Source organism: Heterocephalus glaber, unplaced genomic scaffold (genome assembly GCF_053883595.1).
Source record: "Heterocephalus glaber isolate CG9 unplaced genomic scaffold, H.glaber_assembly_v1.0 deba00001586, whole genome shotgun sequence".
NCBI lineage: Eukaryota > Metazoa > Chordata > Mammalia > Rodentia > Bathyergidae > Heterocephalus > Heterocephalus glaber.
Window position 1 is genome coordinate 1,511,590 of NW_028258364.1, and position 24,007 is coordinate 1,535,596.

General features: G+C 39.6%; 1 protein-coding gene across 5 annotated transcripts in view; it reads right to left on the bottom strand.

The window, feature by feature from the left end:
- Prdm5 (PR/SET domain 5) overlaps nt 1-22,436 on the bottom strand; it is a 198,036-nt gene extending 175,600 nt beyond the window's left edge. For 2 of the 5 annotated variants that reach the window (XM_021236440.2, XM_087193243.1), the window contains exon 1: nt 21,635-22,436. In XM_021236440.2, the coding sequence (XP_021092099.1) occupies nt 21,635-21,727 (93 nt within the window). In that variant the 5' untranslated portion in view covers nt 21,728-22,436. The remainder of the gene's footprint in view (nt 1-21,634) is intronic. The other 3 variants (XM_087193244.1, XM_013075911.3, XM_004854921.4) reach the window with 2 other exon arrangements.
- Nucleotides 22,437-24,007: the final 1,571 nt, after the last annotated feature.

A 24,007-nucleotide genomic window follows, 5' to 3' on the forward strand; every position in this document is an offset into this window, starting at 1 on the left:
GTAAAGCTGAATAAGAAATAAAAAAACAAGGACAGGGAATTAATGCTACTGAACTACCATGTGCCATACTCCAGGTGATCCCTTATGGAAAGGTTCTAACGTTACAACTAAGAAAGCTGAAGCACACAGCGACATCCTGTCTCAAAAACAGAACAAAGGAAAAAGAAAACTGAAGCTAAAAATGTTAAATAACTTGCTTAAGAATTCAGTCAGCTAACAAAGATCAGAGACAGGGTCAGGTACTAGGGTTTTGTTGTGAGTGGAGAGCTTAGGCACTGTCTACACCATGCCACGGTGTAAAACCCAACAAATACGGCACAGCCTACTGTCAAGGAGGACGATGCCATGCTTCTCAGTTGTCCTCTGACTGTGTTCAGCAAGTACCCAGGCTGCACTCTGTTCAAAGTAGACACTCAGTACACTGACTGTTGAACTGAAGAAATAGTGAACTGAATTCAAAGCCAATCTGGAAAAGTGACCAAAAACTAAGGTGTGGGTTTTTTTGTAATTAATTTGAGGTTTTGATATTAACAGATGTGGCTCCACTTTCATTCCACTATATGGTGTATGCTGTCTTCATCAACCATTACAGAAGGTAAGGCACAGACATTCTCTACTGCAACCAATTTACTCAAACCAATCTGTTGGTTTCTCTTTGCAGTACAAATGTGGAGGAAAACATTAAATTCTTCAGTTCAGCAACATTCACAGGACTAAGGGGAAAAGAATAAAAACCCAGTAAATGGAACAGCATCAAGAAAAGGCCTGACTGGATGCAGGCCTGGTGAGATGCTATAGTTTGAATCATAGCCCCACAGGCATCACAGCAAATGTTTGGAAAAGGCACATTTTGGGGGTGTAACGCCCATGTTTATTTTTTAGAAGTATTTCTATTAATGAACTATTAATTTTAATTTTATGAGTTTTATTATATTAAACAATGTGTACTTAACAGGAAAATAAAATATCAATAAAGTAAAATACTAAATTTTTAATATGTAATCAGTGTGTAGAAAAGCATCAACCGTTGCAACATCAAGTGTTTACCTGCTTACAAGATCTAAAAAGTAACAGGGGAAATAAATTCCTATGTGAACTACAATGAAAAAAACAAAACTATACTGCAGAAATAATATTTGCTTCAATTATCACACCTAAGGCAGTCTTCACACATGACAACAGCATGGTTCATACACAAGTCTGCTTACACTGACAGCACATGTGCTTAGCTTTCCTTTCCTATTTGGCAGGCCATATTTGTCACCTCTCTTATCTTCCTCTTTTGTCAGGAGCTTCCTATATTAGACAAGGTCTGCCTATCAGGAAAGTGAAATATCAATAAAATAAAATATCAAATATATATTGAATATTTAGAATAAACAACATTTCCTATAGAACTGTTTACTTACTATATCTAAAAATAACAGCAGAAATAAATTCCCATATGAACTACAATGAAAATACAAATAAAACTCTACCACAAAAAATAATCTTTACTTCAATTATCACACCTAAAGCAGTTTTCACACCTGAGAAAAAGCATGTTCCATATACAAGTCTCGCTTACACTGTAGCACATGTGTTTTGTTCTCCTGTTCCCTTCTTTGGTAGGACACACTTGACATCTTGCCAGTCTTCCTGTTTTCTTAGGAGGTCCTTGTGATGTTTCACCTGTCTGTTCACTGGTCTGCTCCAGAATTCTTTTGAGTTCTTTGGGGAAATACATACTGTTCTTCCTCTGTTGTAACTGATCATTTGTCCATTCAAGTCCCTATCCTTTAAGACATTTCTCCATAATATTTTTTGCTTCCTATTTTCTTTGTAAACTATGAAACTACGTACACCTAACATGTTTAGGATCTAGTAAAACACAACCATCGGCCAACATTTTGTGTTTCAAGTGACATCATAGTTGCTGCACAACTCATCAACAACATCTACTCCACCTTTTATTTTGTTGTAAAATACGACCATTTCTGGCTTCATTTGTGTTGATGATTCACTATCGATCTTTTTTTGTTAGTTTGTTTGAGACAGGGTCTCACTATGCAGTCCAGACTAGCCTTGAACTCACTATATAGCACAGAACTTACAGGATCCTGCTGCTTCAGCCTCCTGAGTGCTGGGATTACAGGTGTGCATCACCACACCTGGCCTCAGTATCCATCTTATCATTGTGGTATAATGTTGACACTATCAATATTACTTTGTTTTTCTTTGCTATACAGTAGGCCAATGTTATGTTTTTCTGAAATTCAAAGATTGTATTATACATTTCTCTATTGTGAACGTGCAACATTTTTTCAGGAATTTTTACTTTGTTCTTACAAATAGTTCCTGTGCTGATCAACTGGTGTTCTTTCAGCAAATGTAATATCAATGGATAACTAGTGAACCAATTGTTCAATGTGACATTTGGATTACTTTTATGCAACAAGTCTGTTCACAAAGTCATACAGTTTATTACTGCAGGAAGAAAGAGCTGGTAGTTGAGTTACAGGATAAACTTCTAAATTAAAGGTGTAAAATATCTTCACATTTACCTAAGCATATATTTTTATGGAAGATTTACCTTGCAAATATTGTGGAAACCCTCAACAACCACAAAATGACACAAGTTGTTCATCAATTGTCATGTATTTGGACAGTATATAACTTGCTTGAGTGTTCAAAACAAAGCTTTCAACAAATGAATGAATAGAAGTGAAACCGTCAGATTTTTTTTTTCTTGGTGAGTCTTATTGTCAAAAAGTAAGCAATTCCGAAGGAAACCAAATCTCTTGAGTGTCATTATTCTTCTAAAAAATCTCGACATCCCATCTGTCACTTCTCCATAAATCCTTTAGATTTTGATGATTAGAATCATAAAATTCCGATATGAAGGCTTTTATTTAGATAGTGAGGTGTCATGATAGATATATTTTTGAATATGACTAGTGATGTATATGGAATGTTTTCTTGTATTTCATTATTAGTGTATTTCAAAATATCTTGTAGCATATCGTCCATTACAAACAATTTCCAACACTGAAATGCAGTGTTAGCATTCCATCCAATAGGTTTCACCAATGGTAAGAACCTAATAACATTTTCTGACCTCATTTTAACACTGACTGGCACATTTAGGTATACATGATCATTTTGTAGCAATTTTACTAGTAATTTACATTACTGTTTTCTTCCTCATCTGAATCAAGGTCTTCATTCTGTACTTCTCTGTCACATTTCTGTCCTATCTGTCACATCTTGCTATCTTTTTTGGCTTATATGATCCAAGTCATTATCCATAGCCAAGTCACCTGATGACTCATTTTCAAACTCCTTAGAAGATCATAACTTAAGTCCAGCTTCAGCAGCTTAGTGAGACCTTATCTCAAAATAAAAAATAAAAAGGACAGAGATTGTAGCCCAATAGTGGAGTACCCCTGGATTCAAGCCCCAGTCAGCCTACCCCCCAGAAGGAAAAAATATATTTTAATTTTTTTCCTGTGTGTATATATGAATGTGCTAGATTGAGATGCAAAATCTAATTCTTACTAATAGATAAGAAAAATTAATTGAAAGCCAGTATTTATTACAATTTGATAGTTTGAGTTTATGATAGTGATTGTCCATTAATAACTGTGAAACTTTAAAGTTAGATTCTTATTTTGAATTTTCAAAGCTTTGGGTTTTGGGGGGTTTTTTTAGTAACGTTATGTTCAAGTCAGCTTTGTGTTACTATAACACATACCTGAGACTATCAACTTAGAAAACAGAAAATGCTTGATTTGGTTCATAGGGATAGAGGTTTCAGTCCAGACTCACGTGGTCCTTTTGCTTTGGGCCTACGGCAGCATATAACAGCAAGGAGTGCCTAGTCAGGATGACACAGTGAAGAGGGAGGAGCAGGGTCACACTATGCTCCTTGAGGACTTGCTTCCAATGATGTGAAAGCTCTGCCTAGGCCCTACCCTGAACGTTCCACTGTCTCCCTGTAGCAACACTGAGGAGACAATTAAAAACCATGGTTCCTGATACTGGTGAAGATGCCTATACCATACTTCTCTAATGAAAATACGTACTTTAGCATAACAGTAGCCCATTGTGCATTTCAGTAGCTGCGCTGGGGGAATGCAGGAAGCAATCTTTGTGTTCACTCACCCACTTGATAATGATGGAGCTATACATGTGTGTCAAAGTGTAAATGGGTGAGTTTTACGCATGTTATGCACTGTTACATTTTTTGTGTACTTATAATTTTTTTATTTAAATATTTTCTTTAGATTTTTCTTGTAGAATTCGCCTAATTCAGTTCAATTCCCACTGAATATCTATAGCTGTGCGCTGAGTCAGTTACTTTCTCTTTGTTGGAACACAAAACCTAACACCCACAACTCTAAGGAGGAGAGGTTTATTTTGGCTCACAGTTTGTAGAGGTTTCAGTCCCTAGTCTGCTACCTCAAAAGTAAGGCAACATGTGCAGATGAAAACAACGCTGAGATTCCACTTCACCTCAGAAAGAATGGCTGCTATCAAGAAATCAACAAATAACAAATGCTGGCAGGGTTGTGAGGAGAAAGGAACCCTTCTTCATTGTTGGTGGGAGTGCAGACAGGTGCAACCACTGTGGAAATTAATATGGAGATACCTCAAACAACTAGGATTAGAAGTCCCATTTGACCCAGTAATAACCTCTGGTGGGTATCTTCCCAAAAGAATTAAAAGAATCATATCACAGTGGATATATGTGCACCCATGTTTATAGCGGCACAGTTTGTAATATCTAAAACTTGGAAACAGCCCAAATGCCCATCAATGGAGACTAGATACAGAAGATGTGTGTTTGTTTTTTTTTTATAAAATGGAGTACTACTCAGCCATAAAGAACAAGAAACTAGAAACATTTATAGCTAAGTGGATGCACATTGAGACCATACGCTTAAGTGAAATAAATGGGACACAAATGTGTAAATACTGAATAGTTTCTCTGGTGTGAAAAACTACAAGTGTAAATAAGGATCAAAATGTATATTTGAGATTGTGAAATAGGAAGAAAAGGTCTAAAGGAGTAAGGAAAGTGGGAAGGGTAGGGGAAAAGAAAGAAGGGAAAAGAAAAAAATATGAGAAAAGGAACAAAATGGAAACAAAGTCTTTGTAAATAGGGAAGGGTGTACGGGGTGAAGGGAGGGCAGGGGAATGGGGAAAAAATAAGAACCAAGATACATCATGTAAAGGTACAAGATCCCAATGATGAATGTAACTGTATATACCTAAAATGTACCAATAAACTTAATGGGGAAAAAAGAAGTAGGGTATCATGGCAGAGGAGCATCACTGAGGAGATAGCAGAGGGAAGCAGAGAGGAATCAAGGGAGGAGGAGTGGGAAGAGACAGCCCCTTCCAGGCCACGCCCCCAGTGACCCACCTCCTCCAACCAGGCCTTACCTCCCAATACCATATGTAGCTATCAACTCATCAGTGGACTAATCCGCTGGTAAGCATCACAGCCCCATTTGAGCGAGCGTATACCAGATATGAACCATAACAGGCTGCAATACAGTTTGAAAAACAATGACTTAAAAACACAGATAGATGAGATAAACCTGTTAAGCATATTTAGTTCTGTGGCTCTGATGAGATTTTATTCAAAGTAATTTGACCAAATGAGTAAATGAGTTTCTTTGGCTACAACATTACAAAAATGTAAACAGATAGCTCTCAGTTATACATAGTGAGAAACAATGAAGATATTGAAAACATTAAACTGAAAATTTACACTTGGTTTTAGGTGAAGATTTTATACTTATTAGGCCCACTCTCTGAAGCTCTCTTCTAGGGATTCCAGCACCAGCCCTCTCTAGCTCTTTGTTCCCTAATGTTTCTATTATACACACAGTACTTTCTTAAAATTGTAATTATAATTTCATTTTAATTACTGACCATTTGCTCTGGAGATTCTAACTTAAGTATAATCCTCTTGTACTGCAGAAGGCTTCAAACTTGCTTGGGTAGAACAGTTACAAAAAGAAAATTTGGGGCACACAGCCCAGCTATATGTAATTATTTTTTCTTTTATTTGAATCATATGTAATTGCCAATATTCAACCATTTTCAACCTACAAAATGAAAGCTTTCCATATGACTCCTCATAAATTAATTATACATATGTGTGTTAGTATATTAAACACCTCAGGTAAGGTTCACAATTAACAATGGGAAGGAAATTCATATCTTCAAACAATCTCGAAAGCTTCAAAAATTCTGCCTGACTTTCTTACATCATTGGTTTATGTTTTTAAATAACACTGCTGAAGATCTCATTCTAGCAAAAGGAAAACTGTCAGCTCTAGAGTTTTCTTGCTGATCACTTTCGTCTGCATTACTGGTATCACCTTCAGTCTGACATTCCTTTGCGAGAACCTTCCTAAAATTCTTTGCTTCTATCCATGGGTGACCATCTCAAATGCTTACAAGTTGAGCAGGAAGGCAACATAACACCAGACACCCAACAGTAAATATGTGCCATGCTGGGGAGTGACCAGGAGGTGTGTGGAAAGGCCACGGCCACCTAAAAGCTTTTCCATTCCAACTGCTGTATCACAGCACCATGCTGCTATATCACAATGTGGACACAACACTGCGTTATAACTGCAATACTTTTTAGGGAAGTGAAATTGAAATTTGTACCTGAAATCATTACTTTTTTATTTTGGCAAAAGAGTCCAAAGTTTTCATGACTCTGTGCAAGTCAAGTAAAGTGTGACCTCACTTTAAATCAAGCCTGTACACAAGAAACTTAAGAGGCCAACTCTCCCCTCAGGCTGACCTGATGCCCAGTCTGCAAGGGTGTTTCTTTGTTCTTAAACTGTTTCTGAACTAAGCAGACAATTAATTTAATTTGCCATGCACTGGACTACACAGTAACTTTTAATAAGCAAACAATGTATGAGTGCAAAAATATGATCTATTTTTACTCACTTTGCTTCACATTATTAGGAAGAAACTGCAGGGCCAGGGATTTAGCTCAGTGGTTCTGTCGCCTGCCTCGCAAGTGCAAGGTCCCGAGTTCGATCCCTGGCACCAAAAAAAAAAAAGAAAGAAAGAAAGAAATTGCAAGCAGGATTTCCTGCAGATCTCTCTGTTGAAGTTGTGGGTAAAGTCCTAGGTCAGGCTTCAGGAGATGTGGATCCTAGCCCTTAAGCTACTCTTAATTAGCAGTGATTCATTATGATGTCATAAACTTTTTGTTCATCCATTAAACAGAGATTTGGATGAGGCAATTCTAAGATTCCTTCCAGCTCTTCAAATCCATTAGAAAGAATTTCATAGGCCAAATATAGAGTAATCTGGTAATCAAAGAACAAGAATATAATTGATTGAAACACATTAGCAAATTCATAAGCTAATTCAAGTTCATAATTGTCGGAAAGAGAAAGAAAAAAGATTTTTAAAATCTTGGTAATATAATTGATTTGGCAAAGATTGTCAATGCATACTAAAACTATTAGGTAAATACTAAAATATTGTCAATGAATACTAAACTGTTAGGTAAAAGGTTGGCATTCATTAGGTAAAAGACATCCATGCAGTTTCAGCTCAGAGATCACGTGTTAAGAGAATGCAAAAGGAAAACAGTATCTTTACAATACAAAAATGATCTTAACCCCAAAGCTGGCATCACTAACAGCAGTAAAGTCAGACATTATATATGCCCCTTCCTGTGATTCAGTACAAAGTAAGCCAGCATCACTCCATGATGTATTCTTGCCAAAACATATTTACAAAACATGCAGATTACAGAAAACAGAGAAGTTACATAAAAAGCCCCAGGACAGAGCAATCAGCAAACCCAGATGTGAAATACTCTACAAACAAGTGGACTGATCTTTAAAAAGTCACTGTTATTAAAAAAGGGGAAGAGAGTGAGGGAGACTGCCAAAGGAGTTTTAATAGACATAACTAAATGTAATATGTGATCCTTGATTAGATCCTGTTTCAAAACTAAGTAGCTATAAAAACATTTTGGAAGCAAATGGAGTACCTTGAATATGGCTGGTATTATAAGATATTAGGAAAGTCCTGCTTTTTGCTGATGTTAAAATCTGATTGTTATGTGTACAATGTCTTTATGCTGAAATATTAAGAGGTGAATTGTCATAATGTCTCTATTTTACTTTGAAATGGTTCAGCAAATTCTATACACGTACAAATAGATAAATATTAAAGTGAGCTAGTCTAAAGTTGAATCACTTATATTTGAAATATTGATGATTTTTCAGAGTCAAGAGCCTCCACTTAGACCATAATTATCTTTCACTGTTAAAACAACTGGAGTAAGGCTGAGAAACCAGAGGACAGCAGATGAGCCTGGGCTGAGGACTTGAAACCAGGAATCAGGAAAAGAACCTGAAAGAGACGAGGGACAGTCTACAACTCACAATCTTACCCACCCTTGATGCCCAAGAAAACACAGGCAGATCACAGCTGGCTGGTAGGAACAGACAGCCCATCTGCCAGGACAGGCCTACGGGACAGCGTCCCCTTTGCCCTCTACCACAGACAGGAATCTCCAGTAACCAGCTTGAGCTTCCATGAACCAGCCAGAAGCAGACTACACAGAAGGAGCCACCCGCCAGACATATGGTGATCAGCAGAACAGTGAGACCCAACTCAGAAAGAGAACAGACAGAATACTCCCAGTAAGCCACATACCTGGATTTTCCGAGGAATTTAAAGAGCTTAAAATACAGCACACAGGCATACACACACACAGTTTAAAAATATGACTTTCCAATTAAGTATTTTTAGGGAATGATTTGAATTAGAAAAAAGCAAAAAATCAAATTCAAAAAATTCCTAAATGGAAAAATACAGAGATATAAAAATAAGACATCTGGATATCAAGGCTATCTCAGTACAGAAAAAAGTATGGCTCCAGAGGATTGAAAATTAGGTTGAGAGACAATTGGAGAGGACATTTTCTGAAGCTGAACATAAATCTGCTTCCATAGACTAAATGCCCTCACTCATTTCAAGCTAAGTGACAACAGAGTCTAGACATATTCTACTAAGATTCCTGAACTCTAAAGAGAGAGATCTTAGAAAACCCTAAGCAGAAGTAAGAGGCTCCCTGTAAGATATAAAGAATCAGACTGACATCAAACCTCACAGCTCTGGAACCTGTAAAATGTTGGGCAAACATCCTGTGACATCCCCCCCAAAAAATCTATCGTTTATACTCAGTGGAAAGACAGCTACTTGATACTATGCACAGATTCAGAGGTAATAGTCATATGACTTAATGAGAAAAGATCTGCAGAAAGTCTATTAACAAAGGAAGCAGAAGAAAATATAGAAAATAAAAATTGGATAGCTAGTATATATTCACCGACAATTAACGTTTAACAATAAACTGGATATATGCCATACATATAAGCTAAATAGCAATTCTAAAAGCAACAGGGACATATATTTAAGTAAGACACCATTTGACAAAAGTTGCAGGGAAAAAAAGGCAATCTCAAAGTTAGGAGAGGCAGAAAGAACGGAGGAGGGAAAAATAGAACATTTTGTGGAAAAAATATTTTGTAGGAGAAATAGCTGTTAACTCTACGCATCAAATAATAAAGTCATATGCATCTGATAGTGGAAAGAGCAAAAAGTAAATCATTTAAAAAAGAAGAGCTGAACTAACAAAATAGCAATAGAAGGGAGGAATGAACACTGGACAAACAGCAAAAATAAGGAAAGCAAAAAATAAATTATAATATAAAGTAATAAGCATAAAGAAAATAGCAGCAAAAAAATTAACTATGTCAGTCATTACATTAAATATGAAGGAGTAAAATTCTCCCACTAAATAAGATTGTAATAGTACATTCTAAAATATAATCTAGGTCCAGGGATTTAGCTCAGTGGTACCACACCTGCCTCACAAGCAAAAGGTTCTGAGTTTGACCCCTGGTACCAAAAAAAGTAAATAAAATAATACAAAAAATAAAATCTAGCCATATATGATTAGAAAAAGATAATGCAACTGCAAGGACCAGGGCCAAAGGGAGAGGAGGGTTCTTTTCCAGGGACTTCCCCAAGGAAGCTAGGGAATAGTCTCCCTTGGGTGGTGCTGGCATACAGGAGGGGACAGCAGCTGTTGCAAAAAACAGCAAACATCTTCTGCCTGACCCTTAGAAAGCCTTTAGCCACCGCAACAAAAGCGGCAAACATGTCACCTCAAGGACACAGGGCAAGACCGACTGCTGATGGGAGAAGTATGAGAAACAGTACAGGCCCAGGACCTAGACCAGTGGTGGCAAACCTATGGCATGCATGTCGCAGTGAACCTTCTCTGTTGGCAGGTAAGCCAAGTCACCCCAGCAGCCGAACATCAGATAATAGCTGTTTTTTCTAAACGAAAACCTCAGTATTCAAGTTTAATTGCAGTATTGGCACTTTGGGATAAGTGGGTTTGTCGTTTGGGCACTCTGTCTCTAAAAGATTCGCCATCACTAACCTAGACCAAAACCATCAAAGGACTCCTGCCACTGAGGAAGGCACAAGAAAAGCTCTCTCACAAAAGATCAACCACTGACAAAGGCACAACCACTTCCACAAGGGAAGAGGAGTCAGAATGCTGAGAAGACCCAATGCCCAAACTATAAGATGCTGATGTCTGCTGCTAGGGAAGGACAGGAGCACCAAGGGAGGACTGGCCGAAGCTGAGAAACTTCACTGTCAGCAGACCTGTAATAAAAGCTTTTAAAAATTCTTCAGCATAAGGAAGAGGCTAACAGAAAAAAACTTCATGCAAAACAAAGAAATAAAGAGCTCCAAAAATGGTAAAAGACAATTTGTCTTCTTTTTTATTGCTCTAAAAGATAACTGATGACCTAAAGGAAAATAGTAAAAATGCACCGTAAAATTTATACGAAGTAAAATGTATGACAATAATGACATAAGCAAAGAGGAGGAGGAAGTACAAGCATATAATTGTGTATCACTACCTCTGATTCATCTTCGTCTTGTGCAATAGAGATCCCACAAACAGGCCTTAAACTAAAGGTGTGCTGATCTACCCTATCTGTGCCCCTCAAACCACACACCCACATTCTTCCTCATCTCTGACTGACCATCCATTCCATTCAGATCCTCAGGTTGATACCCTTGGAATGGCTCTTGATCCTTTACTTTCACACTCTGTATCCAAGATCATCAGAATATTCTGTTACCTCTGCTTTCAAAATACACTTCCAATGTTGCCACCATTTATTTAAGTGACAACATCCCACATGGACTGCTAGAGTAGAATCCTAGTCAGCCTCCCAGTGCACACATTGGCCCTTCAGTAGACTATTCTCAGTACAGCAGACAGAGTAATCCTTGATAAACTTATGCCACTCCTCTCCTCAAAACCTGAAGTAACAACCCATTTCACTCAAAATGGCCTACAAGGCACCAAGAAATGTGGCTCTTCTTCTCTCCACTCTCTGACCTCCAACATTCAAGAGTACCTGGTGCCCACGCCACACTGCCTCCTTCTTCCTGGAACACAACAGTAAATGTTCATCTCTGACCTTCCCATCAGCTGCTCTCTTTGCTAGATGATCTTCCCCTAGAGAAATGTTTGGTTAATGTCTCATGATCCTTCAAATCATTGCCCAAATCTGACTTGCTTAATGAGGATTTACTGGGCTACCTAATTTATAATGTCCCTATACTGGTCAGCCTTCCGGTTGCTAGGACAAAATACCTGACACCTACAATTTAAAAGAGGAAAGGTTTAACTTGGCTAATGGTTTCTGAGGCTTCACTCCAGGGCAAACTGGCTCCAAGATGGAAACAGCATGGCAGAAGGGCGTGGTGGAACACAGAAGCTCATTTCATTGCAGCTGGGAAGCAGGGCAGGGAAGTAGCACCAGAGAGGAAGGGGCCAGGGATAAGATATAGGAGGTTGCATCAGGCTTCCATGACAACCCAGGCACACCCAGAAATGCACTCTACTAATCCCCTAAACTGGCTCTCAATCCACTCAAGTTGACAATCCATCTTAACTGCCACAACCCCCACATACGTCCCCACACACACTTTCTGTGCGAAGTCAACCATACCCAGCCCTACTTTTTCTTTTCTTCTACACCACTTATTACATTTTAACATAGAATAAAACTTGACTGATAAGGTACCATTTTCTGTCTCCCCTCACCAAAATGCATGCTCCAGAAGACACAGAGTATCTATTTTCTTCACTACTGTATCCAAAAGTGGATCCATTGGCATATACTCTAATGAAGATTTATGGGATGATTTTATAAAATAAGACCTGAATAAATGAAAACTATGCCACATCTGCAGCTCAGAATATAATCAGTTGCTAAAAATAACAGAACCAAAGTAGACAAATTAGAGGGATTTCCACAATACTGAATATTTTGAATGATAAATACTAGTCAATTGAGTCTACTCCTTTTTTGTTTTTGTAAAAATAATTGTTTTGGGTATGCGAGTGTGTTTGTGTCTGCACTTGTGAATGTGTCATTTGCTGATTATGCAGAAAAACATATTTATTGAAAAAGGTACAGGATGAGTATCCCTTATCTAAAATCTCTGGGTCCAGAAGGGTTCTAGATTTGGGATTTTTTCAGATTTTGAAATATTTACATATACATAGCCAGATATGGTCAGCAGGGGACCTAAGTCTAAAGACAAAATTCATTTATGCTTTATATACATATTATACACATAACATGAAGGTAATTTTATACAAAATCGTTAGTGTGCCTATGTTCTAACAGTGACTCATCATATAAGGTCAGGGAAGAAATGTTCCCCTGTGGTATCATATAGACACTCAGAAAGCTTCAAGTTTCAGAGCATTTCAAATTTCAGTCTTAGATATTCAACTTATATATGAAACAGCCTAAGTTCAAGTTCTGATGAATACATTCATTACTGAGAGAACTCTCTTTGACATCAGTTCCCTCATCTATAAACTGAGGACAATAATGGCCCCTTTGCAGGCTGTTGCAGGACTTAAATAAGAACTGAAATAGCATGCAGTGACTGTTGTCTCTGTCACTCACCCTTTTGTCACTCTCTATCAGGACAGTGTCTAACAACTGCAAATGCTGCATAAATATTTGCTGAATTAATTAACTGTACCTACTATCATCACAAAAAAATAAAAGATAAAGTTTTGAGGAAGGCATTCATTTCAGTGGATTAGTTAGGCATTTTTAAAATCTGTATTAGGAGCAGCAAACAAAGCTGCACCAAGTCACCATGGTGAAATGTGGGTGTGTGAACACAGAGTAGAGATAGCATACATGGTGGGCATTATGGGGTTTATTTTTCTTCTGATTATATTTTCAGATAGGTTATCACTGGCCACCAGAAAATGTAAGTAAATATACAATGGCAGAATTTCAAAATGTAAATAAATATACACAGGCAGAATTTTTTAAATCCACTATTTGTTTCTTCAACAAACTCACCTTCTAAACTGATCAACAAACACCTTATTTCACAAAATCTGGTCTTATGCATGGTACTTTTTCCTCCGCCTGCTTTTACTTACTTTTCATTTTAGGGCTTTTTCCATTCCTATACGTTTGTTGTGGTGATGATGGTTGTTTATAAACTGTACAGCTTCAACCTGCTTTTTAAAAAATCTTACCGTGTTTTCACAATCAGCATAAAACATTTATTTCAAGAATTTTTTACTCAGGATTTCACCTCGCCAAACATCTCTGGTACAAATCCTTCAAGTGTGGTTTGAAATACCCGTAGCTGGTATAATGGGAAGAGGAACAGAAACCTGAAAGGCAGATGTTTGCTGCAAGTCTGTGCAAATCTCTGCCCTCAGAGTCCTCATCAGTAAAATGATGATGTGCCAATTACATTGCTACTTTAGTTCTTATAAACATTACTATTTGGAATGCTATCAGTCTTTCTACTCTATTGTTCATGAACATAGTTTCTCTTCCTCCTTCTGAAAAAAGCACTTGCCCAGGTTTTACTGCACGATTGCTAACCTGTAGACCCCTGCCAAAATCAATACTGCAAACAAAGCAGAATATTGATCTATACAGTATATTTGCAACAGGTGCACCTTAAGGAGACCAGTGAATGAGAACAGACTCGCTCCATGTAGTCATTGTGAAATGTTCTAGCTAACCTAGGCAAGAAGGAAGTATACTTTGAGGCCTTTGAAGCCTGAAAACTGCCCACCAAAACCATCAACATCCTACCCTTGGGATCTGTATGTTATCTTACTTTGGAAAAGGCATTCTGTAGGCATGATGGCATTAATCTTGAGATAGGGAGATTATTTTGAGAGTACTCTATCACATGGTTCCTTATCAGAGGGAGGCAAGAGGGTCAGAATTAAAGAAGGCAAAGCAACATCATTTCAAAGGTTGAAATGATGTGGAGCCAAGAGCCAAGGAATGGGGCAGCTGCTAGACAATCACAAGAGGCAGGAGATGGATTTTCCCTTACATCTAGGAAAAAACCAACCATGTCCACTTATTTTAGACTTCTAATTTCCAGAACCATAAGAATCAATCTGGGTTGTTTAGCCCAACCAATAAATTTGCGATGATTAACAGAAGACTAATACCTCAGTGCTGTCATTAACTCCTGCCCTGAGAAGGAGATGCAGACAAGATCCCAGGGTGTTGAAGAAGTTTGAAGTAGGAACATGAATTTTTTCAGGAAAAGGACAAAGCACAGTGGAGACTGCCTTAGGGTTCATGGACTTGGGATAGTATCAGGAACTCCTTAGGCAAAAATGCAGAAGTGAGAAGGAAGAAAGCCAGGAATAGAAATGCATTCACTATGGCTTATGTGTGTTCAGTTAATGACACTAGGACTCTTTAGTCTTTTACTGAAATTAAGACACCAGAAATCTGGTAGAGATAAGCTTTTCATTTCATTTTCAAATCGCTTCCTTTTTGTTTTTGTTCAGCTTCCATTTTGGTCTTTTGTTCTTTTTAAAAATTCCAATCTAACCAAATATGGTGATACACATCTATAATGCCAGCACTCAGGGAAACTGAGGCAAGAGGATCACAAATTAGAGTCCAGCCTGGGCAACTGAGTAACTCAGCAAAACCCTGTCTCTAAATAAAAAATAAAAAGGGGCTGGGGACATACATCAGTGCCAAGGCCCTGGGTTCAAGCCCCAGTACAACCACCAAAACAAATAAAAAAATGTTTCAATCTACCTACCAAACAGCTGTGCTATGCTAAAGATAAGCAAGTTAAAGCACTTCTGGATAGGCAAATAACTCTCTTGCTCTGAAGATCAGGTAAGGCATTAGCACATTAATGAGGAATGGACTGAAAAGGAGAGAAAAATATAAACAGTCAACATAAGGAAAACTGCCAAAATTCTGACAGAAGTAATAACTGAGCAAGCTTGTTATCTGTAAATTAGAGATAATAATTAACCACTTACAATTATTGTGCAATAAAATGAGACAACATGTGCCAAATGCAAACAGAAACCCAGACTTCAAAATGCTGCCACAGGCTGCACCCTGGAAATGTCTAAGCAACTTCCGCAGTCTAGCACAATGTCTAGGTCTTTGAGAACTATTTCAATTTTATTTTCGACAATTCTACCCATAAGCCATTCAGTTCACTCCAAACTGATTAGCACTCATCTGATCAGACTTGCTGAAATCAAAGTCAGGTCTACCACTTGCTGTCACGCTGGCCAAACTCCCTTTACTTCAATTTCCTTATCTGAAAACGGACATAATAGCACCTACTTCATAGGATTAACGGAAGACAAAATTACAGCCCCCATAAAATTCGCCTTCCATAGAGCCTTCTTTGATTCCTGCATGTTATGACAAACAGTGGTGATAAGCAGTTGTCCCTCTGCTGAACTCTTCAGCTGTCTATCACAGCACTGGTCAGACAGTACAGAAACTACTTCTGTCTCCCTGGCTGACTAAAACTTACTAATTCTGTAATTCTGCTACCTGATGTGGTGTCTGGCAACACCATTCCACATAGGTGATATAAATCTGGGCATTTAGTATGTTTTAAAACCTTTTTTGTCTCTGTTGCATATTTCCTTTCCCAGCAAGGTTGTAAATTCCGCAGTACAGAAAAAGTTAAGTCCCTTTACCAGTATTGTTTAAGGTACTGTCCTGTTTCTATCAGAAATGCTGGCTGCTTTTGAGGTTCTTTCATCAGCATAACCTGATGTGATTGGTACTTTGGTTCATGAACTTGATTCTTTTCACAATTCCAGTCACAAACCGAGTTGGATAAGAATGCAATCAAATTCAATGGTTAGACAAGGGTGGAGAGAGAGGAAGGAAAGGAAGAGAAAAGAAAAAAGAATGGAAGGAAAAAATGGAAACAAAGTCTTTGTAAATAAGGAGGGGAAGAAGGGTTGAAGGGAAGGAGTTGGGAAAAAAAAGAATCAACATATATTTAGTACAGGTACAAATTCTCTATGATGATGATGTCATCATTATGTATATTTAAAGTGCACCAATAAAATTAATTTTAAAAACTCAATAGTTTGGGCCAGGGATTTAGCTCAATGGTTTTGCTGCCTGCCTCAAAAGCACAAGGTCCCGAGTTCAATCCCCAGTACCAAAAAAAAAAAACCTCAATAGTTAGGTTCAATGTCAACCTTATGGGGAAATTTGATTCGGTTCTCATCCAGTTTGGGTTTCTGACCAGAATTGTGGAGAGAACTGAGTTTGTGAACCAAGGTACCACTGTACTGATTTCCAATATGGTACACTTTATCTGTAAGCAAAAAAACACCAAGATCACCCAATCAGTTAAGCCAAAAACGCAGTCACTGTAGATTTTTCCATGATGTGCCTCATTCAATCCACCGGAAAACAAGTTGTTTGAAACTGCAAAGTGCACCCTGAATCCACACTTTCCTCTGTACCCAATACTTCCGCTTAGTCCAAGCTCTCTAAACGTCCCTTCCCCAGCTGTTCTCCCAGATGGTACAGCTCTTTCAGAAATCAGCTCCCCAAGCAAGGTCATCATTACCTAAAGCACACCCATTCCCCCTCCACCTCTAATAACTCACCTGCTGATTTCCTTCTTTTAACATATTCTTTGATTGGTAATCTTCCTTTTTCTTTAAACTTGTTCACCACCTATCTCCCTACACAAGAAAGCAAGCTCCTTGTAAAGACCTTAAGTCTGGCTAAGCTATGTATTCCAGGGTCTAGCACAGTATCTGCCACATATGAATAATTAAATGAATGAAAACCAAAGGAAACCTGCAGATTAAAATGAATCTAAAAGGAAGGAAGAGTCAGGTAATGGTGGCCCACACCTGTGATCCCAGTGTTCTGGGAGGCTGAAGCAGAGGACTGCAAGTTCAAGCCCTGCCTGGGCAATTTAGGAACTTAGCAGGAACCTGTCTCAAAATAAAAAATTAAAAGGGCTGTGTCCAAAGCTCAGTGCAAAGGCCCAGGGTTCAATCCCCGTTACTGCAAAAATAAATAAAAGGAAGGAAGGGCTGGTGGTACTATATTTTACACCTTAATCCTTTCCTTAACCATGGAATCTGAGAGCTTGAAGGACCTTAGGCATTACCTTGCCACTTTTCAGGTTGGAGCACAATGTCAAACACAAGCACCCACAGGTTAATCATGTAAGCTAGCTGGGGAACAAAATAGTCATGATATAAAAATGTTTTATAGCGAGGAGTTTGCTTAACATTTTGTTTGTATTTTTTTATTTATCTTTGAGCAACTTACATTAATTAATCTGTGCAATACTTTGCATTTCACATCTTCACATCTTCACTGAAACATAAAACTGTTCATGAGATTACAATTACAACAAGGTCTGGCATATGACATGCAAAAACAACCACTCTATTATATTTTCTTCTCATTAGCAAGCCTCAATGCGTAAAAGTGAGAATGAACTTAGGCCTTTTTCTACTCAAAATCTTCCCAAAAGGCTCACTACTTTCCTTTTTTTTTTTTTTTGGTTGTTGTTGCTATATAGATTTTTCAATAAAAAAAAAAAAATTTAGAGGCAACAGGCCTACAAAAAGATACAACTTTGTGTCACTGCCTGCCTTGCAAGTGCAAGGTCCTGAGTTCGATCTCTGGTACAAAAATAAAAAGATGTAACTTTGACGAAAACTCTAGTAAGACTATGGTATATGGTAGCACCAACGAATTAGGTGACTCAGTTGCAAGGACCCGTCTAAGAAAACACTGCAGGAGAGGGGTAGGTTTGGAGAAGAATTAAGAGTCCTACTGGAAGAAATAGCAAATAAACATATGAAAAATGTTCAACATCACTGCTCATTCGAGAGATGCAAATGAAAACAACACGAGATTTCACCTCACCCCAGAAAGAATGGCTGCCATCATGAAATCAACCAATAACAAATGCTTGCAGGGCTGTGGGAAAAACACAACTCTACTCCACTGCTGGTGGGAGTGTAGACTGGTGCAACCACTGTGGAAATCAGTATGGAGATACCTCAAAGAACTTGGACAGGAAGTCCTATTTGGCCCAGCTAGTCCCCTGCTGAGTATCTTCCCCAAAGAATTAAAAGAATCATACCACAGTGATAACATGCGCACTCATGTTCATGGCAGCACAGTTTGTAATAGCTAAAACTTGGAAGCAGCCCAAATGCCCATCAGCTGGAGACTGAATAAAGAAAATGTGTTTTTTGTATAAAATGGAGTGCTACTCAGCCATAAAAAAATGGGCAATTAGAGACATTTATAGCTAAATGGATGCACATTGAGGCGATACTCTTAAGTGAATAAATAGGACACACATGTAAATACCAAATAGTTTCTCTAGTGTGAGAAACTTAAAGTGTAAATAAGGATGAAAAGGTATAATAAATAATGTGAAATAGGAAGAAAAGAGGCAAAGGGGAAGGGGAAGTGGGAGGGGGAGGGGAAAGGAAAGAAGGGAATTGAATTACTATGAGAAAATGAAAAAATAGGAACAAAGTCTTTGTAAATAGGGAAGGGTGGAGGGGTTAAAGGGAGGGCAGGGGAAGGGGGACAAAAATAAGAACCAAGAGAGATTATGTAAAGGTGCAATTTCCAACAATGAATGTCATTATATTGTATACCTAAAATGTACCAATAAAATAAAATTTTAAAAAAAGAGTCCTACTGGAAAAGGAAATCCCAGGTCAACCTGGTGAATGTAATGAAGGTGGAGTCTCTAGCAAGATTCTCCAAACTCAGTCTGGATTCAATTCTCTCAATCTGAAATCAACACATGGCTTGAATTGCAATCATTTTGTAAAACAGAAGTGTTATACGAGCATATGTGTTATAAAAGTATGATAAAAACATCGTAATTTCCAACATGTATATCTAGAGTATAGTCCCAACTTTGTTTAGAATAGAGAACACGTGGGTTGGGGATGTGCCTCAGTGGCAGAGTGCTTGCCTGACATGTGTGAGGCCCTGGGTTTAATCCTCGGTGCTAGCAGAGAAAAAAAAAGAATAAAATAGAGAACATGAAAATTTTAAAATAAGGTCCTTAATACAGCTGTTGATGTAACTATCTTCTCAGACTCCTAGTTTATGGTCAGCTAAGCCTGAGGTACCCTGAAATATATTTTAAGACTTGAGAGTCATCTGACTGTACACAAACAGGTCATGGATGTACTGACAGTCAGCTTCAGCTTGCAATCCAGCTAAAATCGGCTATTTGGCTTTAGTTGTGTCCCAGCCTTTGGAAGGTAAAGAAGTTGGAAGCTTATTTTAATTTAAAGTCATTTCTGTCATCAATGAACCTGTCTATGATTCTGTGACTGAGAATCTTCTGTAACTATGTTAATAAGTTTGAGTTTACTGAAAACATCTGCATATTCACTTTGAAACACAGATAAGCAGTCTAGCTGTACTCTTGATGACAACCTTTAACTTATCTGGGAGTAAGTTATGTCTAACGTACTTTTTGTAGGCCTATCAATGCAATAGTAAAATGTCACAGAAATGTAATGATTTAAGAAGCTTTCAATCTATGCCCCAAAGCAATTAAATACTTTCAAATAATCAAACAGATGAAATTAATAAAAAAAAATCAAAGGAAAGTACATTGGTAGGCTGTTTCTAAAAATGTAATATAAAACCAAAAAGCAGGAATTATGTAATAATCCTAATCTTCGAAGGATTGTAACTTTAAACGAAACTATTTTTAAGAACTATGCCTAATTTTCTAAGCAATTACATTTGTGTCAGAGATCGGTAAGCAAAATCCATTTGGAAATTTTTCACAATATGGGATAATTAAATAAAAGCAAAATTTCAGTTCTGTACAGAAGATATTTGATCACAGTTACACTTAGCTGTGGAATAATGTCGATTTTCAACATCTGTTCCATATACCTATAAATCCCAATGAATTTCTTCCTGTTAGTATCTAACCTGATCAAGCCTGCTCCTGCTAAGGATCTGCTGACCCAGAGGGTGGGTGAGGCTGGGAAGGTGTCTAGGAGAAGGGTTTATAATGCCCACTGTTTTTTAAGAGCCAAGTATTCTGGAAAGAACATGAGCTTTTGACTCAGAAGCCATGATTCTGAGGCCTAACTCACTACCTCAAAAAGAAATAGCAGGATGTGGTGACGCTCGCCTGTGATCTCAGCACTCGGGAGGCTGAGGTAGGAGAGTCACTGCAAGTTCAAGGCCAGCCTGGGCTATATTGTGAGTTCAGTCTGAACTACTCGAGGAGACCCTTTATCAAAAAGAATGAAATTTAACTGCACAATTTCTCTTTTCTCACATCTCAAATGATGACTAAAACTTAGCTTCACGGAGTGTGTTGCTGGTGAAGTCAACTAATACAATACAAGCAAACTACCAAGTATGGACCCTAACACAAGGCATCTGCTCATTAAACACTAGCTCTCACAGCCTCTCGGTGTTCCACCACTGTTTTGTGTGTTTCTAGATTTCACATTTCCTACGAAACAACCATAACGTAAGTCATTGTGTTATAAGATTATGACTTTAAATCCGAGTATTTGCAATGTTCCAGTAACTCTTCCCAGGCCTGTGCCTTCAGCCAGCATTTCCAGGCCCTTCTGGTATACACAGTGCAACGAATCTACCTGATCTCAATCCTCTACATTTCTGGCAGGAGATATCTAAAGTCAGAGAAACAGTCAAAAAGACAAAGAATCGAAGACTCATAGGCCATCTCGGTGGCACCTACGGGAAGCCACAACACGCACTCTGGAGAGGGAAGGAACTGGGGCTGGGTGGGATTCCAAAGCCTGTGCTGGACTGCGTTGCGCCTGGGGTACACAGGCCGCCCATGGAAGAGCGCAGCTCCTGGCTGCATCCTCGCATGCTCCAGGCGGGCGGAGCAGCGCCTGCAGAGCGGCGTGTTCGGGGGACGCCGCCCACACGCGCCTCCGCTCGCTCACACCGTAACCGCGGAGGGAGGCTCCATCCCGCCTCACTTCCTGCAGGAGGGAGGAAGGACATCTTGCCTCAGGGAGGCCTGGGAGACTGCGGCCCGGAGACGTAGGCCTGCGGTCCCAGCCTCGGCGCCGGACCGGCCCAGCCCTGCAGCTGCGGCGGCGGCGAAGCCCGCGCGCCCCCGGCCCTGCCGCGGGGCCACGCCAGGGGCGCGGGGCGCGCGCAGGCCACTCGGGGTCACCCACCTTTCGCACTCTTCTGGCTGTGTAGAGCCCCATTCCGTCCTGCACCCGGGAGGACTTCAGGGAGAACCTGTCTGGCACGTACATCCCCAGCATGTTCACGGACGCTCAGCCGCTTTGCGCGCGGGAGGCGACACCTCTAAATTTGGGGTGCCAGGGTGGAGGTCAGAAGCCGGCCGGGAAGGAGGAAATGGAATTTTCCTCCCAGAATCCCCACCTCCCCGCCGATTCTTCCAGGATCCCCCGCGGCTCAGCCCCTCCTTGTCCCTGGTCAGTCTCGGCCTGGAGCCGCCGCTGCCATTGCTGCCTGGGGCGCGGGGGGCGCGGGCCGGGGCGCTGTAGGCGCGGGGACGCCGCGCTCTGATTGGCCCGAAGTTGGCGGCTCTGACCCGCGCCTGGGCACGGAGCCTGGGGCCCGGCGCACCCGGAGTCGCCAGCCGGGACCGCCCGCATCCCCGGCCCCGCGCATGGCCACCCTTCCCGCCATTGTCCAGCCTGGGGCCTCAAACCTTGCCTCCCTAAACTGTTATGTGCGTCCCTTGCTCCCATCTTCGCAGCTCGCTTCAGATCCAAAGGAGAGGGCCCTTGACGCGGCTGGACGCTTCCTCCACAACTTGACTCCGAAAGAGAGCTTATTGCCCTACTGCTATAGAACAGCCCTCAAAACAGGCCCAGGAAATCCCGTGATTTCCACTTTGGCATTGAGCATCTCTCTATTCTTCGTGCTTGCTTCAGAGGTTTGAACCCACAGAGGATCAGAAAGTGCGTTCATTAAAGTGCAGAGAAGGGAGGGCTACACAGCCTGCAGCTAATCTAGTTCAAGTTGGAATTTGTCTCAGATGCCTTAAGCATTATTCAAAACAGTAGAGGAAACCCTACTGGTAGCTGGTAGACGTAGATGAAGCCCTAGAAAGTTATTACCCTTTCCAAGATACAGTAGTCCAGAGTCGTCCAAAATCACAGAGCTGTTTCACCGCCTTGGACACGGGAGAGATGAGAGAGAATGCCCAAACAGAAGCTGGCATCACAGCAGTAAATCATGCCACAAGTCTCGTTTTAGTGTTTTTAATAATTTGTAGGTTGGACAGAGTGCTCAGAAGGAGATTTAAGGGACCGTTGCGTCCTTAAAGGATAAGCCCTACTCATTTGTCTTATTTTTTATAGTTTTCTACCAAGAGGTCTTTTCTTGGAAACCGTCTAATGTTCTAAACCATTAAACACACACACACACACACACACACACATAATTTTGACAGAATTTAAGTATGCACACACCATGAAAATGTTCCGTTCTTTAGGACTCAGGAGAACCTTCCACATAAACAGTTCCTAAGTCGAAGATTGTGGTTTAGGATTAGAAAATAGCAACCAAAAAAAAAAAAAAAAAAAAAGAAAGTAAAGATGCAGGATGTTGTGGAGCACAACTATAACCCCAGCTCTTGGGAAGCTGAGGCAGGAAGAATGCTGTGAGAGCATGGTAGCTTGGGCAACATAGTGAGTTCAAGACCAACTTCAACTTCTAGGGAGACTGTGTCTCAAAAAGAAGAAAGAAAAGAAATAAAAAGATGGAAAGTGATTACAGCACAAAAAAAAAAATGTAGTAGCAAGATTTGAAGATTTTAAGGAATAGAATAAATGAGTCTTTCTAAGTCTAAGTAGCTTTGCCAGAGGAGAAAGGAACAATGTTTGACTGAGCTTTGATCCCTTTGACTTGCCATAAAAGATTATATTTATTTTCTGTATGGGGAAATGAATTAAGTTAAACGCTAAGTTTGAGGGAACTTGAAGTTAGATAGCTTTGAAACACAGTAAGTATTCAATAAATATTTCTGGAATGAAAGTTTTGAAGCCGATTTGAGATTTCTAGTCTGTGATGAGTCTAAACTCATTTTGCTTTTTGTTGTGCCTCACAAGATCTGCACTATGTAGATTTTGTACAGGGTCCTTTGAACCATAGCTGAAACCCAGCCAGACCAGGTCTGGACTTCAGTCCAGAGGGTGGTGCACTGGCGGCTCCCCCAAGGCATTGAGCACTTCCTCAGCCTCCAGCCACACTGGGTTCTCAGTCAAATGGCCTGACCTGTCCCTTTGGGCACAGAAGTTTTCACAGCTTTTGTCATTAGAGAGAAAAAGAAGTACTTTTTGCACAACCCTCCTTCACGGATGACCCCCGCTTTGGCATACAGAATCATTTGGTTGTCCTCTGTGTTTCTGAGGTACAAGGTTGTCAACTTCAGAGTCCTCATCTTCCTGAATGTAAGCATTAGTAATTAGGAAATGGTAAAAATAGGTAAGCTTTGATAGCTAAAGCTGAAATTATAAGATGAGAAACTTTCCATATCTTTTATGAATCTTGCTCAGAGATTCAAAATGGTG